Below are 16,940 nucleotides of genomic sequence, written 5' to 3'. Positions count from 1 at the left end.
TTCAAGATGTGTAAATACATTTTATAGCCTTGCTCACATATTCACGTGCGAGAGTAGATCTTGTTACTTCGCAAAGGGAACTGACAATTTAAATAACTACAGTTACTCTGAAATTTGTATGATTTCAAGGGTTATCACCAAGAGAATAACTTCAGTCAAACTTTGTCGCACATTTCTGAGAAGTATGTCAACGCAAAAGGGTAAGCCAGAGTTAGCAAAGCTATTGAAGGCTCGTAAAGCTGAGTCTGATGAGTGCAAATGGATTGGCTTGGAGAAGCTGACATATGTGGACCCAAATGGTAGTGAAAGAGAATGGGATAGTGCTGTGCGTTTAACAAGAGGCAAGGGAGAGGTTGACGGTATTGGTATTCTAGCAATTCTTAAATACAAGGACGGAAAGCCTGATGAAATCCTGTTGCAGAAACAATTCAGACCTCCTGTTGGAGGAGTGTGTATCGAAATGCCTGCTGGATTGATCGATGAAGGTGAAAGTATTGAAACGGCTGCTCTTAGAGAATTGAAGGAAGAGACGGGTTACGTGGGTAAGATTGTCGCTAAAGGCCCAGTTGCATTCAACGATCCGGGCTTCACGAACACAAACTTGTCGCTGGTAACCATTGAAGTTGACATGACTACCAGCGAAAACCGGAACCCTCAAACAAATTTAGAAGATGGTGAATTTATAGAATGCTTTAAAGTGCCCTTGAAGAATTTCGCCGATGAAATGGCTGCTCTTGATAAGCAGGGCTACAAGCTAGATGCCAGGGTGCAAAACGTCGCTCAAGGAATACAACTGGCTCAAATCTATAAAATATTAGACTAAATACATAAAAGATGAAGATTAGTAAGATTGACTGCTCGTGTTTTGATCGTAATATACTCACACACCAACCTATGATTTTAATAAAAAAATTTCGACACCAGCAGGATTTGAACCAGCGCGGGCAGAGCCCAACAGATTTCAAGTCTGTCGCCTTAACCACTCGGCCATAGTGCCTGATATTTTAAAGAATTAGAGTAGAAAGAACACGATATACTGAGCCGCCGCAAGTTTTGTCTACATGACATTTGTATCAGTTATGGATTTTAGTTAATTTCTAAATGTTCTACTCTGCTTATGCTATTTATTGTGACAACCATCGCGCGGTAGGACTGAGGAAATAAGGTTGGTGAGGTACTGATTATCCTTCAAATTTTACAACAAGCGCATCATACCACATGCTTTTGAAGTGCTTCGATGAACTGGTCCCAATTGTCACGACTCTCATACAAGGTACATCGTGCAATATCACCTAGCGATACGTGGTCTTCACTTACCACTAGCTGCAATATATCCTCATCGTCTCCTATAGCTTCTTCCGAGTCCATCTTGACATCATTAGCTAAAGCACTTAAGGGAACAGAGCTCTCTGCAGGTTGTTCACTGAGGTTGGCGTCTACGACACTGGATGGCTCCGTCATAATTTCATTCAAAGTAAATTGCTGAATACCTTCGTCTTTCAACATGGCCGCCTCAGTAAGACTAGGGCGCCTGTTTTTATTAGAGAAACGCCGCCTTCTTGAAGCACTTGAACGTCTTGCCCGAGGTGCTCCAGATGACAATTGGCTCTCTGGGCTTGCATTATCGCATGATGCAGCAGACATCTCATCAGAACCAATCAAAAGAGAAAATATTTTGATCAACACTGTCTGTGACCACTGGACCCAATTTAATATCTCTAAGATTAGGCCTAAATTATCGTTGCCCACATTGAATTTTCTGATTCGTACTAATTCAGCTGTAAAGTCATTGGTTACCTCAAACTTCTTATTGCAGTCGGGTTTGTATTTGCTACCTTGAAGTACTTCATTTAGATTAAAAGGGTCAGTATCTTTCCCGCTAATGGCACCACAACTAGCACCTGCCCCTTTTATAAGATCATCTGGAATGAAGTCTCGTGGGAACCACGAGGAAAGATTATCTTCTAGTAATTCCAGAACGAGAGAAACTCCATATGTGTAATTTTCAGCAGACTCGTTTACCCAATCTCCATTAGATTCACTGAATATGAACTCATAAAGCCTTTGCTGGGGATCGTCGGCTTTCTCCAAATATATTTTGGCCAATGGTTTATCACCATTGACTGTGGATATGTAGATACCGAATCTATTATTCAAGTTAGTTTGGACTTTAAAAGGAGCAGAGTTCGCGGTAAAGTAGTGTTTAATGAAATGCGCTAGCTCCGTATAATATTTGAAAAGATCTAGCTTGCCTGAATAGCTATTATTATTGCCATTATCATTATTGATAGCACCGGAGGTGTTACCGTTTGTACTGCCATTATTTGTCGTATTTGATGTGTCGATGTCGATGTTCGAATATGTGTCTAGTAGGTATAAGTACTTCAAATTGTGATGAAATTCATGCAAGTCAGGATATAGAGCCAGTGAGTTTAACACGATGTTGTTGCTTGTAGCAGCAGACTCGGGCTGGTCAATGAAATAGTTGAAATTATCGAAATTCGACGCTAGAACCAATTTAACGTCAGCAACCTTACCCTGGTTCCTGTCGAAGTCAATATCTATCACGATAATCTTGGAAGCAGTCGATAACCTTGAGATTTCAGAGTTTATGTCATCTATAAACGATTCCAGGCCGAGCGTTTGGCAAAGCTTTGTTATATTATCGAGCTTTACTGATCCAGACTTGTAGTCTTGAAAAAGCTGTATCATATCATCCAACTGCTCATCATAGGAATCAGATGTCATCACGGATACTTTCTTATTGCTGCTCTAATTTTCACTTTATTAATTGTAATGACTGATCGACAATATTTCATAGTTCGGATTGAAACCTTAACAGATTATATAGGAAAACAGTCAATTACGCTGTCAAGAGATAAAGAGACTTCATTCTGATGAATAGTGGAAGGTGCCGGTTGATCCAACGGCAGTGAGAAATATCTAGTAGAAAGATCATTTTATTCTTTTTAGGTCTGAAGGCAGAACATCCCGGCTGACAATTGATGAGGTATGCTTTATCAAATGACCATCAAAAACGTTTTATTCAAGTAGCTAGTACAATAAGCTGGTTTAGCAGAGCTACTTCTGGCTATACGAAAATTTTTTTTTCACCACTTATCAAAAGACAATAGTGCTTGCTGCTCACTCTTGAAAAATCTCCACTCCAATAACCCAACCTTCAACAATCTTTAAGACGTCAGATAGCCTCAATGTCTACCCAACAAATTACTCACCCAACTATCGTTGACGGATGGTTCAGAGAGATCTCTGACACTATGTGGCCAGGTCAAGCCATGACTTTGAAGGTCGATAAGGTTTTGCACCATGAAAAATCCAAATATCAGGATGTCTTGGTATTCAAGTCTACTGACTACGGTAATGTTCTGGTTTTGGACAATGTCATTCAAGCCACTGAACGTGATGAATTCTCTTATCAAGAGATGATCTCTCACTTAGCTTTGAACTCTCATCCTAACCCAAAGAAAGTCTTGGTCATTGGTGGTGGTGATGGTGGTGTTCTAAGAGAGATTGTCAAACACGAATCGATTGAAGAAGCTTGGCTCTGTGACATCGACGAAGCTGTTATCAATGTTTCCAAGAAGTATCTGCCAGAAATGTCCGCTTCCTACTCTCATCCAAAGGTCAAGACCTACATCGGTGATGGTTTCCAATTCTTAAGAGACTATCAAAATACATTTGATGTTATTATCACTGATTCGTCTGACCCAGAAGGTCCAGCCGAGAGTTTATTCCAAGAGGACTATTTCAAGCTACTGAACAGCGCACTTACCGAAAAGGGTGTCATCACCACTCAAGCCGAAAGTATGTGGATTCACTTGCCTATCATTAAAGAATTGAAAAACGTCTGTAACAATGTTTTCCCTGTCGCCGAGTATGCTTACACGACCATTCCAACCTACCCAACTGGTCAAATTGGGTTTATGGTCTGCTCCAAGGATAAGAACGCAAAAGTGAAGAAGCCATTGCGTGAAGTGACTGACGAAGAAGAATCCAAGTTGTACAGATACTACAACAAGAGAATCCACGAAGCTTCCTTCGTTTTGCCAACTTGGGTTCAAAAGGAACTAGGCAACTAAAATACCAGAGAATATTCTTATATAGTGTAGCTCTTTCTAAGCTGATCGTTTAAGGATAGTTGGCTTTCCAAGTCGAAACTTTGATATATTTTATATTTGTTCGGAAGCGGTTACGCATATATATAAACTAAACTTAAACAGTCGCGAAGCATATTAATGACAAGGCTGACAATCGCTACTTCCGAGTTCCAATCTCAAGTTTCTGATCTGCTGCCATGCAACAGCTATAAAAGATCGCAATTGACTCATGCTCTGATTAGGAGTCTTTCTTTATTGGAACGGTTCGATGAGGTTCTAACGTCACCAGTATGCTTTAAAGAAGACATGCTGCAATTCCACTCAGCAGCATACATTGATGCTATACTGGACGAGAAACTAAATACTGTGTTGCCTTTTGAAGAAGACGAGCAAAAATGGTCTCAACTAGCAGAATTAGCCGCCTCTTGGGTCAATCATGGCACTGATACTCAATGGCATGAATCTCGTTATGAACTGCTCTCTAAGTTCAAAAAGATCAAGGATGACTTACCTCCTAAACCTCGAAAGAGGTCATCTCTAGAGGCTTTGCTACATGCCGACGAAGACGATGACGAGAAGAGCAATGTGTCGACTGGTCAAAGAGATCTGAAGCAATTCAACCTGGAGGGCGATTGCCCTCTGTTTTCATTCATCCCAATGTACTGCCAAGTCATTACTGGGGCGACTCTGATGTTAGCTGACAAGGTTATTAAGGGAGAACGGTCAATTGGGATCAACTGGGATGGCGGCAGGCATCATGCGTTCAAACAGAAAGCCAGCGGTTTTTGTTACGTAAATGACATTGTTCTACTAATTCAGAAGCTTAGAAGGAAAGGATTTCAGAAGATAAGCTACATAGACTTCGATTTACATCATGGCGATGGTGTTGAGAAGGCCTTTCAATTCTCTTCAAATGTACAGACCATTTCATTACACCTGTTTGAGGTAGGGTTCTTTCCAGGCACAGGTAATCTAAGCGAGTCTGACAAGCGAAGAAACGTGGTGAATATACCACTACTACATGGACTCGATGATACTTCCTTAGAGCAGTTAATAGAACAAATTGTGAAGCCTGTCATCGAGAGACATGAACCCGACGTATTAGTCATTCAGTGTGGAGGTGATGGTTTGATGGGAGACGGGTTTAATGAGTGGCAACTATCCATTAGGGGACTAGCCAAATGCATCACAGAACTAATAAATAATACCAAAGATTGCCCAGTGATACTGCTAGGTGGCGGGGGCTACAATGTTACCTTGATGAGTAGACTCTATACCTATCTCACATGGAAAATAGTGCGAACCTATTGCTCAGATTCTTCATCCATATGCGAGATCGACGACGATGCTTTAGTTCCAGAACATGAATTTATTGATGTCTATGCTGATGAAGAGTACAAATTCTGGGCCTACGAACAAGAAGGAGGTCTACGAAAGAAGCAATTGAGGAACGACAATGACAAAGATTTAATTACATCATTGAAGAGTCATTATAACCTGTAGCATAAACTTTAAACGATCAAATGATAATTTTCAGCTCTCTCATGGCGGACTCCCAGCTAGAGTTCCATCTATTTTCAGCTTCTAGCAAGGCACCATCCTTTAGAGTACTATAGACGTTAGGATCTTGCATGGCAAACATTAAACTCCCGTGTAGCTCCCTTCTATCCAAGAATTTCAGTCCATTAACGTTATGCTGTAATAATTCGTCGAGAACCGGATAATTGGAAGCGATAACAGGCAATCCTGAGCCTAGCATATCCAAGATTTTCATCGGAAGATCAAGACCAGAGCTTGACGTATGCAAAGAGATCCCATAATCACACAGTCGAAGTAATTTGGGGTAGTCTTCCGAGGTCAACCATAAGAAATTGATCTTACAACGCTTCCACTTGAAATCATGAACCTGTTCGACAAATTGCTGTTTTAAAGGTCCTTTGCCCGTAATGAAACACACTATCCTGGGCAGCTTGTCGTCGAATTTTGCGTATGAATTCTCATAAATCTTGAGAGCACCCAACAGGACCCCTATGTCTTCATCTGGGGTGAAAGATGTAGATGTGACTATAACTTTATCCCCCTGTTTGAGATCAAAATCCTCCGGAATAGAACCCTTGATGTAACTCTCAGACTTCAATAAATGTGCTCGGTCTACGTCTTTGGATAATGGTCGGAATTGAGCTGCAGGACGGTCATACAATACTGCAACACTCTTTGCATTGAGACCAAATTTCTTGACTAAATAGTCCTTCATGGCTTTTGTAACTGTCAAATTATAAGTTGCAAACTTAGCAAAGAAGTATTCAACCAAAAAGTGTACCACGACAAAAGGATGGTAAAAGGATCCACTAAATTTCATTTGCAAGATCGAGTATCCCAAATTATGCCAGTCAATGATCAGTTTACAGCCGGTGATTCTGTAAAGTACGGCCATTGGCAGGATTGGAATCGTCGGAGGGTTCTGCATCAGAAGGTAATCGCTCCCTCGAAGCTCCCATAACTGTTTCGAAATAGATAGAATTTGTGAAAGTACTTTTTTCACCATAGAGACCAGTTTCGAGCCCTTCTCTGCCTTATAAACTGGGATAGCATGAACTGTGATATTCGAGTCTTCTTCAATAACCTTCGGAATCGTATCCTCAACATAACCACACAGTTCAACTTGCCACCCACGTTCACTAAAACTCAATGCATGGTAGCACATTCTTGGAGAGTGACCAATATCACCCAGAACATATATGATAATCCTTTTCTTCGTAGAGCGGTTCCCATAAAAGAGGTAGGGCACCAAAATATACGCTACAATCGTCACTGCAGCGTATATTACCACCATCAATGCCACCCATGGCAATTGGCCCTCTGCGAACATTCTAGCCACCTTGCAAGGTCCTTCTCAGAGCTTTAGTTCCTGGTCTACAGGTAGTCTATCTTATATTTGGTGAACCATCAATTTACGTGAGAAATGAGCGTCCTCCTTTAGAAGGCTTTTTCGATAAAGGTCAAACAAACACTTCATTGAATATACAATATTTGAAGAGCTATAGAGCAGGCTTTACCAGTCGACACATAGTAATTGAGAATCCAAATGTCCTCGAATTTAACCGAAGAACAGATTGCCGAGTTTAAAGAGGCTTTTGCGCTATTTGATAAAGATAACAATGGCTCGATCTCTTCGAGCGAATTGGCAACTGTAATGAGGTCTTTGGGCCTTTCGCCTAGTGAAGCTGAAGTGGCAGATTTAATGAACGAAATTGACATTGATGGGAACCATAAGATCGAGTTTAGTGAGTTTCTGGCGCTTATGTCGCGCCAGTTGAAGTCTAATGACTCTGAACAAGAACTTTTGGAAGCTTTCAAAGTGTTTGACAAGAACGGTGATGGTTTAATCTCTGCTGCTGAATTGAAACATGTCTTGACTTCTATTGGAGAGAAATTGACAGATGCTGAAGTGGATGATATGCTAAGGGAAGTGAGTGATGGCTCCGGAGAGATTAACATTCAACAGTTTGCCGCACTGCTTTCTAAATGATTTGAGAAAACTCATGAATATAACGGCTGTTAGAAACTGCTCATGGGTTAAGGAATATATACAAGTATATTTGAAGGTGTTGCATGCCTAGATAAATTGTATAGCACTTTTGAACAGATGTTCTCGGAGATAAGTTCACCTGTGTAAACGGTCGTTTTCCGTGGGTACTGCACTTTTCAAGTAGTGTTCGAAAGGATTCAGGTCATTATCTTGTTCTTGTCGAGCCTCAGCTGCCCTGAGTGAGGAAGCTTTGATTGGCACTGGCGGTACTGATTTGAGTGACTCTTTCTTACGAGGAACCACTGGAGGAGGTGATCGTTTTGCTTGTGAGTCTTTGGAAGAGTCTTTGAGGAAGCCTGAGCCAGTTTTCCTGAGTTTGAAAGTTGCCAGTTCATTCGTAATCGCAGAAATCTCAGATGAATCGTTATGCTCGGTGTGACTAATAGATAAAGTTTTTGGTTTTGGTTTCACTGCAGGCGGAGGAGCCTTTTTTTTATCGTGATCTGGCTCAGATGTCTCAACCTCACCATCATGGGAATCAACCACAGGAATTCTACCTCTTGGCGTCGGCTTACGATCTTCTCCAGTTTCTGTGCTTTCTGGTCGACTCAGTATCGAGGAATTTGATTGACCCCTTTGCACAGGTGGGGGAGGAAATGATGATACATCAACTGGGATAGGTTTTGCGTTCGTAGGTATGTTGTGATGGGAGGCCTGTCGACTGGATTGTGAAGATTCAGATGGTCGGAAAGGTTTTGGTGGAGGTTGAAAGGAGAGGTTGGGTGCATCCTTTGACACATTCGATTCAGTGTCAGACGTCGTTTGGCGTCTTGGCAGTGCTGGGGGAGCTGTAGTATTCGTAGAAGGTCCATTTGACAGTGGAGCTGTTGCTTTACGAGTCAAAGACTTCGATACGGACACATTTCTATGTGGCTTTGGTGGCGGAGCATAACCAACTTTCACATCGTAATCAAACTTGCCGGCTATACCGGGCTTGTTGACTTCTACCGTTTCATTATGTTCCTCAGCAACAGCTGCTGGCCGACTGTCAGTATCTAATTTTGGGACGCTTCTTGGAGGCAAGGGAGCGGGCGCGATAGATTCAGGTCTGGATCCAGATGTAGCCTGAGGTGCTTGCGCAGACTCACTTTTGCCAGTAGTATGGGCAGAAACTGCCTTGTTGGCGATTATATCTGGTGTGCTTCCTCTATCTCTGTGAGTTGGTGGGGGTGGTAGGGCAGTCACATCGATGGGTGACGTTGGTAACCTCTTGAGCTCTCTTCTTTCTTGGGCATCTGAAAAATCAAATGGCGTCACACTCTGACTTGGCGATCCGGAACCAACTCCTGTGCTTGATGCAGAAGAAGGTAAAGGCTGCGGCTCTCTTGCGGGGATGGGGGGACTTGATAATCGAGCCCTATTATAGCGGGAGGCTGCGGGATCCTGAATAGGAGCCGAGACTTGCGTAACTTGTCCAGAGCTTGATATTGAGGGCACTGAAGATAGACCGGTTGTTTGAACCTCAGATGGTTGAAGAGGTGTTGGTGAAAGTACGGCTGGGGGAGAACTCATACCAGGCAAGGCTACGCCTTGAACCGCAGGTGGCTGGCGCTCATTCCGAGGGGGAACTAGTTGTGCTTGGCTAGTCACGGAAGCCAGCTGTGAAGGTTGAGCAGGGTTTACAGGTTGCTGGGGTGCAATTGGTTGTGCAGGTGGCTGTTGATATTGTGACGGAGGCTGGGGTGGGAACTGTTCAGGCCCTGGCTGCTGTGGATACTGCTGTGGGTATTGAGGTTGATACTGAGGTGCTTGGTATGGAGGTTGTTGATACTGAGGGGGCTGGTACTGAGGTTGATACTGTGGTTGTGGGTACTGTGGTTGTGGGTACTGTGGTTGTGGATACTGCGGCTGTGGATACTGAGGTTGCTGATATGGCTGCTGATATTGAGGCTGCTGATATTGAGGTTGCTGATATTGTGTTTGCTGATATTGAGGTTGTTGATATGGTTGAGGAGGTCCCTGTCCCCCTCTTATTGGCGGCGCCGGAAAGCCTACAGGATCTCTATATTGGTTTCCATAACTCCGATCATACGCATGAGCTTCTCGCTCTTCCTCCTCTTCCTTTTCCTTCTCTTTCTGGGTCTGTTCATTCTTCTTTTTACTATTAAAGTTCTTCTTTCCCGCCTGGTAGCCAGTCTTGGCTACGTATTTTGATCCCTGGTAACCATACTTCCCAGCAGTCTTGAGTCCCGAAGTAATAGATCCCTTGTTTTTCTCCCAAAAGTCACTCATTCCTTGATAACTATCGCTATCTTCTTCGGAGTGTTGATCTTGATCTTCGATCAATGCGGATCTCCTTTAAATTTAAAGCGCGACTTTATAATGCTCGCGTACTTAAAGAAAGCTTAAATAGTCAAAAAGTCCCATTTGACGCTTTGATGCCTCATGTTTGGTACTTCCATGCCCTCAACGAATCAGTTGACTTAAAGGGGAATTTGGGGAGGTTAAAGGAGTTTTTACCAGGGGAACTGACCTTGGATGAGCGAGATGCCAATAATGCTCGTAGGACTACGTTGATACAAGATCGAGGTGAATCGGTGAGTCGATTAGTATTGTTCAATGAGAAGAAGCTAGAGATCCCGACTGTTTTGGCCTTTACTGGGGACCGCGATTTACTGGCGGCGGTTTTGGAATGGCTAAAATCTGTCATCGGAGTTGTCATGTATCGGATAACACTAGATCAGAGTATGATGCTGGCAATTGCAGATGCTATGTGTGGAGGGGATCGCTTTTATGACTCAAAATTCATCTTTGACGTGACTACAGAGGACAAGAACTTGACCTCGATGGGAATTGAAGTTGATAAGAAATCGTTGAGATCGCTTTCTGCGGGGCAAAGCAGACCTTACCAGGAATCAGTGGTGCCGTATGTGTACGAAGAGACTGGTTTATTGCTGAAGAAATTACCGATGGCTTCAATCGCACTCTTGGGCCATGCCAGGATTGCTAAAGATACCGTAACGACGTTGGAAGACGATATTGAAGACAAGACTCTATCTACAATACTGGAATCCATTCAATAGCGTAATTCGTTAAACGTATATATGCATGTCTATTTATCAGGTTCCACATCAAAACTACTCCCGCAACCGCAGCTGCTCTTTAAATTACCACCTCCTATCTTGAAGGTTGATCCGATCAGTTCTGTACTGTATGTCAATGTAGTCTGATTTAAAATCTTGAGAGAGTTTTCATCCACAACGACTTTCCCTCCGTTATTTGGCAATACAAAAACAACTTCCTTGTTATCCACAAAGTCATCATCAAAGTCCTCGTCATCCCTTTCCTCCTTTGAGTCCTGCTTACCTTGATCTGCGACTTGCTTTTCCACTTCACTGTCCGGCAGCAATTTCATATTGTATTGGAACCCATGACACCCACCACTTTCGACAGATATCTTGAGAACTTCATGACTTTCACGATAGATAGTGGCTAACCTTTTAAAAGCGGCCTCTGATATCAGGATCTGTGAACCTGGTGGCTGATTAATGATACGCTCCGGTTTAACGAGAGCCTCACTCGCCGAGTAAAAACGGAACTGCTGTCTCACAGGTCGTCTCGCCAGCCCACTCGCAACACGATAACTGTAAGCCCTCCACAACATCCTTAGTCGACTTCTTGAATGTGTTGATAGTTGTGGAGTAAAACCTTAACCTTCTTTATGCCCTTTCATCAATAAGCATCTTATTACCCGGCCGGAACACTGTTAAAGGCCTCCACAGACTAGACAATCTGGATTTCTCTGGTACTGGAAGCTATGGGAGAAGAAGCCATTGGATCCATTAAAGATGGTGAATGTGTCCATTGTCTCAATGTCGACGAGATCGTAGTAGATAGCGGTCGCCCGTTCGCAGCATGCGGCCGCGATCATAGCGTTTGTAGTGCTGACGCTGGGAATGATATTTTTGGCAATTCCTAGCAAGTAACTTGCGGTGAGGTCCGTTTGGTCAATACCAAACTCGTGTGCTCTTGTCCTGGAGAAGTCCAGTAATTTGTTCACATCATTTGGATTGTCGAGATCGGCATTTGGGAATTGTACAGTGAGAGCGTACTCTATTACATGCTCGGTCGTTCTTGGATTATTTGCAATGGTGCACATCGGGTACGTGTGCTGTTGAGATGGTAAAGTGTCTATTGAGCACTCCCAACACGCGGTAATTCCCGGTACGATTGTCTTGACATGACCCTTGTAGCCCTCCGTGCCGCCATCGATGAACGGGATGCAAACAGAGTAGCCGGTGTTCCTCGTAATATTGACTAACGTTTCGTTAACGAACCTACGGGGCTCTATAGCGTCTAAGCCAGATATGACAAATGCAAATTGTTTAAAGAACTCCGGCTCAAACGACGTCAGATCTTGGACGTATGAAACTGCCAAAACTCTTTTCGCACCCGAATTCAGTTCCCTTCTCTTTTTACTCCAGTTATTGATATAATCAGCCGCCACTTGGGCCTTTGGTTTCCCTATATCACTTTCTCGAAAGAGGAACTGGCGGTTCAAATTGGTCAACTCGATAGTATCCATATCGACCACATGGATTTCTCGCACATTGCACATGGCCAAGTCCTTCAGCATCTCGCAGCCAAGGCCACCGGCCCCCAAGACCAGTATCTTACAGTCCATGCTTTGAGTCGTGTTCTTCTTTTGACGATGTGTTGCGCGCAGTCTATTGAAAAGTATACAAAGCTAGATACGACCGCTTACTCGGCCTTGACACCACCAGTACCAGCCCTTTCAGCTTCTTCGATAGACTTCTTGTCAGTCTTGGCAGCGTTACCACCGCCAAATCCACCAAACATGGAAGCAGCTTTGAAAGGTCTCTTCAAATCACCAGAAGCGGGCTTGCCGAACAAGTGAATTTTGACTTCATTGGATTCCAAAGCAGTCTTGACAGGAGAAATACACTGCATGAAAAGTGGGTTTGTGTATTTCATGTACAAGTGCATAAAGCCCATCATAGCCAAACCAGTGTAAATCGATTTAATAGCACTATCGACTTCTTTCAAATCGTAGTCTCTGACAGTAGTCACTTCCAATTTCTCACCTTCACCAGACATTGGAGCGGCAGGGGTGACGTACTTCAAAGTAGTTAGATCATTCTTTGCGACAATCTTTTGTCTAATTAATTGGTAGATCAACCAAGCTACTGCAACTGATGCACCATAGGCGATACGAATGTACATGATATTCTTGTCGTCTTCCATATCGATACGACGAGCAAGTTGCATCATGACCAACATGATGGCCAAATTACTGATCTGAGGATTCATCGTGGGCAGCGGTATAACGATCTGAGAGACTCTCTGATCAAAGTGAATGTTACGTGTGATGAACTTTTACTTGTGAAATTTCAATAGGTGGCAATTATTAGCATCGCGCTGAACGAGCTAGTAGCTTTACGAAAGATTAGTTTCTATGAAGATAATGAAATATGAAATGCAGAAGTGAAGACTCATTGAGATTGTTTGGGATCCTCATTGTTCTTGTACTTTGGGAGTGGTCTATCTCCTTGTTGGAGTGGATGCAGGATTGGCGGATGCGAATAGTAAGGACCCTGTCTATTCATTTGCAATTGCATCTGCAATTGCGCGGGCATGGGCACTGGAACAGTCATGGGTCCCGGGTACATTACTGGTGGCCCAGTAGGTCTTGCAAAGTAGTTGGGCGGGTACGCCTGCTGAACCAAGTAGGGATGAGCAGGCTGCGGCATCGCAGCCTGCGGTAAGAAATACGGCGCTCGCGGTTGGGGTTGAATGGGCAGCATAGCTACAGCCGGTGCCCGTGACACCGGCTGCTGCTCTAACGGTTTCTTCCTAGGTTTCCTCACCGGTTTATAACGGTAATCTGGATACCGACGTTCATGATCTATCTTTTCCTTCTCAGCTAGCTTTTTCCAATGAGACTTTTCATCAGCCGAAAGTTGTTTCCACTTAACGCCCAACATCTTAGAAATCTTGGAATTATGTGGAATCTCCAGCCCTTGCTCGGTAAGCTCATCAATCAGTAACCGATGATGGTGCTGCCGAAACAGTATGAACGCATTTCGCGGCCTTGGAATCTTTGGCTCTTCCATAGATTATCCTATAGCTATTAATTGTAAGGCAGGCAAGGCCGAGAGGCCGCTTGCCTGAAAAAAGAGCGATTTATGATATAGGATATTTTAATGTTCGTTGATTGTAGTTGGGATCAGGTTTCAAACAAAGCTGCAAGAAAAATTCTCCATTGTTTTACTTTTTACCTGTACATTATCGATATTCGTTCAACACCTACTGAGTCAGCCACCGATTGTCCCTCTCAAGGTCTCGATGAACCTGTTAGAAAATTCTTTTGAGAATGCTTTTCTCGCATAAACGTACGAAACTTTAATCAAAGTGAGCGACGTTTAATTCCCAATCTGGAAGTTGCGCGACAAAATGGGACTCTCAGGAGGGGCCAAAACAAATGCTCGAGACATGTTGTTACTTTTTTTTCGCGGGTGCGGAAAACCGATTATTAGCCGCCGAGGTGGCGAGTCGGGCACGTGGTTTCCATGTGCTGAGTTTTTCGCGCTAAGATTGATCCGAGATGTCCCGACGCGGGGCTGATTCTCCGGCCGGAACAACCCGGATAAACCTATCTGGTTTTGGCTCGGAGACTATTATCCGAGATGGCAGATCGAAATGATCCGAGTTTCGGTTTCTTTTGGAAGGTTCTTTTTTCGAATCCATTGATATATATACATGAAACTGGTTTATTCAACTTTATGAGTAATTGCGACCATCGGTACTGGATAACATGATCAATGAAGTGACTAAAAAACTGGCTAAGCCGGGAAAGAAAGTACAGAATGTGGAGAGGGCAGTATCGTTTGGTAGTTTATCGTTAGAGAAGCAACAATATTTGAGAGCAGATGATTTATACAAATGTGCGTCGCGTGACTCATTGTCTTCTTTACAGCAACTTGTGGAAAAATCGAATGGTTCACCAAGGAAGAAGTTTTTACTAGATGATCATTCGCACTATACGCACGCTCCATCGACAGCTGCGCTGTCGACGGATGCGTGCTGTACACAGACCAACTTTTTAAGGCCCAGGATGGGTTTTTCGGGTTATCAGATCTCTGGTTATAAAAAATACCAGATCGAAGTGAGTTTAAAGACTGTGAATTTACCATTGGGAAATGATAGTTCGCTTTCTCCACACCTAACGGGATTTTTGACTATTCGTGGGTTGACTAATCAACACCCGGAGATCACTACGTATTTTGAAGCATTTGCTGTGACCCATCGCGATCTGGGGTTTCTATCGTCTAGTTGGGATGACGATTCAGTGAGAAATTCTTACAAAGCGGATGATCAAACAGATTTAGAGCATTGGCTCAACTTCCCCGCGTTCAAACAATTATTTCTCGCAAGCGATGCTCAGGACAGCGATCGCCCCACTGTAAACGACGTCATTGAAGGTAATTGCAAATTTGAGGATTATTTGGAACAAAGGTACATTTTTATGCGTTGGAAGGAGAAATTCTTGGTACCTGATGCAATGATCGATGGTGTAGCTGGCGCATCATACGATGGCTTCTACTATATTGTACATGACCAAGTTACTGGTAACATTCAGGGTTTTTACTACCATCGGGATGCGGAGAAATTTCAGCAACTAGAGCTGGTACCTTCCTATAAATCGCTGTCAAACTGCAGCAACTGTACTTTTGAATTTGCATAATAGACTAATGAATGGGTAATATAATAATAATAATATATAGATGGATTTAATGAACGGATATAATCACGTGACGGACTCTCGTACACTATATTTGAACTGAACTCAGTTCAACGACTACATACCCTCGAAGCACGATTCAATTGAACAAGATGGCTTTGAATAACGTTAAGAGACCAGATCTATGTATTCCGTATGTTTCGTAATTTGTTGCGGCGACTTTCGATTTTACTAACTTTCCCAGATATAAGCATATTGCTCCACCAAAGAGTCCTTATGGTACTGCGGGATTCTCGGGTCTCGTTAACCAATCGATGCCCCTCGTGGCCATGTTCTTGAGAAATAAGTTTATTGCATGGTTCGCATTGATTCAAAGTGTGCATTACTATTTCAACACTGATCCAGAAGAAGCTGCTGCTGCATCCGCTTCAAGTAAGAGTTCCATGGACCAACCACCATTAATGAAAGTTTTGCTCAGTGTAGTCGGTTTGTTTGTGTGTTACATGAACTTGATCATCCCACAGCCACCAATAGCTCCACCAAAGGCTAGTTCGGATTGATCTATTTAACTATATACAATTACTCGCCAATATCTTCGAACCAATCCTGAGGTCTCTCGTCAATAAACTTCTTCATGATAGCCTTGCACCTCTCATCGTCAACAACAACAACTTCATGACCACGGGATTGAAGATATTGTTCACCGGGACTTTTAAAGTTAACATTTTCACCCACTACGCAACGGGGAATACCATACATGATGATAGCACCAGTGCACATATCGCATGGCGATAAAGTGGTGTATAGAGTAGTGTCCTTGTAGACTTTCCCAGGTAATCTACCACAGTTTTCTAAAGTGGAAATTTCACCGTGTAAAGTAGCGGAACCTTTTTGAAATCTCATATTATGCCCACGGCCAAGGATTGTGCCATCTTTGTTATTGATCAAACAACCACCAATTGGCACACCACCCTGAGCGAAACCTTTTGCAGCCTCTTCATAAGCCACGTCCATACCGATCTTGTCCCATTGGTTCGACATTGTTCGTTTGGCTTGTTTGTAGATGGTGTGTGTGTGTGTGTGTTTGTTTTTTTTCCATCTAAGCGATGCCTTATAGAATACTTAAAAGGCTAAAAAACACTATCCATCATCTCAGCAGATTGCAGCTCTTGAGATCCGCAATTATGAAACATAGTCTGGTCAAGCAGTCCAAGTGACTTCGAAGCTTGGTGCATTTGCCTTGCCATTCTCTGTATGCTCACTGAATGATTCGAAGAGTCTTCAGTGCTTACCGATTTACATCAAGTGACACATATAGTGATTGAATCATTAGATCTATTGTCTTCTTGCTAGTGCTTGGTTTGACCAACCAGAGCTCGTTTCGCGCTTTTCGGCGCCCCAGCTGAGGCTGCTCTGGCTGAGAACGACTTTTGATAGGCCCTAGTCCCATCGGGCGCGCCATCGCAAGGTACCCTATACTATACAATGTCAAAGGAGTCGGTCCAAAATGTATTTGACCACTCGTATAGCA

The 16,940-nt window shown here is 43.2% G+C and overlaps 15 protein-coding genes and 1 non-coding gene across 16 annotated transcripts; 7 read left to right on the top strand and 9 right to left on the bottom strand.

The window, feature by feature from the left end:
* Window positions 1–118: 118 nt before the first annotated feature.
* Window positions 119–823, top strand: YSA1 (ADP-ribose diphosphatase; the record flags this gene model as incomplete). The annotated part of the gene is made up of 1 exon (XM_003680559.1): window positions 119–823. One exon carries the CDS (start codon window positions 119–121, stop codon window positions 821–823), a length of 705 nt encoding a protein of 234 aa, XP_003680607.1.
* Window positions 824–915: 92 nt separating this feature from the next.
* TDEL0Ctrna7S lies at window positions 916–997 on the bottom strand. Its single transcript has one exon. It is a non-coding gene; the product is annotated as a tRNA-Ser (tRNA).
* Window positions 998–1,209: 212 nt separating this feature from the next.
* MED1 (Med1p) lies at window positions 1,210–2,748 on the bottom strand (the record flags this gene model as incomplete). Its single annotated transcript, XM_003680558.1, has 1 exon — window positions 1,210–2,748. The coding sequence occupies one exon, from the start codon at window positions 2,746–2,748 to the stop codon at window positions 1,210–1,212; it is 1,539 nt and encodes a 512-aa protein (XP_003680606.1).
* Window positions 2,749–3,212: 464 nt separating this feature from the next.
* SPE3 (spermidine synthase) lies at window positions 3,213–4,100 on the top strand (the record flags this gene model as incomplete). The annotated part of the gene is made up of 1 exon (XM_003680557.1): window positions 3,213–4,100. The coding sequence occupies one exon, from the start codon at window positions 3,213–3,215 to the stop codon at window positions 4,098–4,100; it is 888 nt and encodes a 295-aa protein (XP_003680605.1).
* A 156-nt stretch (window positions 4,101–4,256) lies between these two features.
* On the top strand, window positions 4,257–5,621 carry HOS1 (histone deacetylase; the record flags this gene model as incomplete). The annotated part of the gene is made up of 1 exon (XM_003680556.1): window positions 4,257–5,621. One exon carries the CDS (start codon window positions 4,257–4,259, stop codon window positions 5,619–5,621), a length of 1,365 nt encoding a protein of 454 aa, XP_003680604.1.
* Window positions 5,622–5,637: 16 nt separating this feature from the next.
* On the bottom strand, window positions 5,638–6,987 carry ALG1 (chitobiosyldiphosphodolichol beta-1,4 mannosyltransferase; the record flags this gene model as incomplete). The annotated part of the gene is made up of 1 exon (XM_003680555.1): window positions 5,638–6,987. The coding sequence occupies one exon, from the start codon at window positions 6,985–6,987 to the stop codon at window positions 5,638–5,640; it is 1,350 nt and encodes a 449-aa protein (XP_003680603.1).
* Window positions 6,988–7,203: 216 nt separating this feature from the next.
* CMD1 (calmodulin) lies at window positions 7,204–7,647 on the top strand (the record flags this gene model as incomplete). The annotated part of the gene is made up of 1 exon (XM_003680554.1): window positions 7,204–7,647. The coding sequence occupies one exon, from the start codon at window positions 7,204–7,206 to the stop codon at window positions 7,645–7,647; it is 444 nt and encodes a 147-aa protein (XP_003680602.1).
* A 135-nt stretch (window positions 7,648–7,782) lies between these two features.
* On the bottom strand, window positions 7,783–9,939 carry AIM3 (Aim3p; the record flags this gene model as incomplete). The annotated part of the gene is made up of 1 exon (XM_003680553.1): window positions 7,783–9,939. The coding sequence occupies one exon, from the start codon at window positions 9,937–9,939 to the stop codon at window positions 7,783–7,785; it is 2,157 nt and encodes a 718-aa protein (XP_003680601.1).
* Window positions 9,940–10,085: 146 nt separating this feature from the next.
* Window positions 10,086–10,730, top strand: IML3 (Iml3p; the record flags this gene model as incomplete). The annotated part of the gene is made up of 1 exon (XM_003680552.1): window positions 10,086–10,730. The coding sequence occupies one exon, from the start codon at window positions 10,086–10,088 to the stop codon at window positions 10,728–10,730; it is 645 nt and encodes a 214-aa protein (XP_003680600.1).
* Window positions 10,731–10,759: 29 nt separating this feature from the next.
* On the bottom strand, window positions 10,760–11,311 carry ISA2 (Isa2p; the record flags this gene model as incomplete). The annotated part of the gene is made up of 1 exon (XM_003680551.1): window positions 10,760–11,311. The coding sequence occupies one exon, from the start codon at window positions 11,309–11,311 to the stop codon at window positions 10,760–10,762; it is 552 nt and encodes a 183-aa protein (XP_003680599.1).
* Window positions 11,312–11,413: 102 nt separating this feature from the next.
* Window positions 11,414–12,331, bottom strand: UBA3 (NEDD8-activating protein UBA3; the record flags this gene model as incomplete). Its single annotated transcript, XM_003680550.1, has 1 exon — window positions 11,414–12,331. The coding sequence occupies one exon, from the start codon at window positions 12,329–12,331 to the stop codon at window positions 11,414–11,416; it is 918 nt and encodes a 305-aa protein (XP_003680598.1).
* A 77-nt stretch (window positions 12,332–12,408) lies between these two features.
* Window positions 12,409–12,978, bottom strand: SND3 (Snd3p; the record flags this gene model as incomplete). Its single annotated transcript, XM_003680549.1, has 1 exon — window positions 12,409–12,978. The coding sequence occupies one exon, from the start codon at window positions 12,976–12,978 to the stop codon at window positions 12,409–12,411; it is 570 nt and encodes a 189-aa protein (XP_003680597.1).
* Window positions 12,979–13,160: 182 nt separating this feature from the next.
* ROX1 (Rox1p) lies at window positions 13,161–13,781 on the bottom strand (the record flags this gene model as incomplete). The annotated part of the gene is made up of 1 exon (XM_003680548.1): window positions 13,161–13,781. One exon carries the CDS (start codon window positions 13,779–13,781, stop codon window positions 13,161–13,163), a length of 621 nt encoding a protein of 206 aa, XP_003680596.1.
* A 701-nt stretch (window positions 13,782–14,482) lies between these two features.
* VID24 (glucose-induced degradation complex subunit VID24) lies at window positions 14,483–15,412 on the top strand (the record flags this gene model as incomplete). The annotated part of the gene is made up of 1 exon (XM_003680547.1): window positions 14,483–15,412. The coding sequence occupies one exon, from the start codon at window positions 14,483–14,485 to the stop codon at window positions 15,410–15,412; it is 930 nt and encodes a 309-aa protein (XP_003680595.1).
* A 149-nt stretch (window positions 15,413–15,561) lies between these two features.
* TDEL0C04940 (uncharacterized protein) lies at window positions 15,562–15,969 on the top strand (the record flags this gene model as incomplete). Its single annotated transcript, XM_003680546.1, has 2 exons — window positions 15,562–15,602; window positions 15,654–15,969. 2 exons carry the CDS (start codon window positions 15,562–15,564, stop codon window positions 15,967–15,969), a joined length of 357 nt encoding a protein of 118 aa, XP_003680594.1.
* Window positions 15,970–15,988: 19 nt separating this feature from the next.
* FCY1 (cytosine deaminase) lies at window positions 15,989–16,450 on the bottom strand (the record flags this gene model as incomplete). Its single annotated transcript, XM_003680545.1, has 1 exon — window positions 15,989–16,450. The coding sequence occupies one exon, from the start codon at window positions 16,448–16,450 to the stop codon at window positions 15,989–15,991; it is 462 nt and encodes a 153-aa protein (XP_003680593.1).
* Between the last annotated feature and the right edge of the window lie 490 nt (window positions 16,451–16,940).

The sequence above is a fragment of the Torulaspora delbrueckii genome, chromosome 3 (genome assembly GCF_000243375.1).
Source record: "Torulaspora delbrueckii CBS 1146 chromosome 3, complete genome".
NCBI lineage: Eukaryota > Fungi > Ascomycota > Saccharomycetes > Saccharomycetales > Saccharomycetaceae > Torulaspora > Torulaspora delbrueckii.
This window is presented reverse-complemented; position numbering and strand designations above follow the sequence as displayed.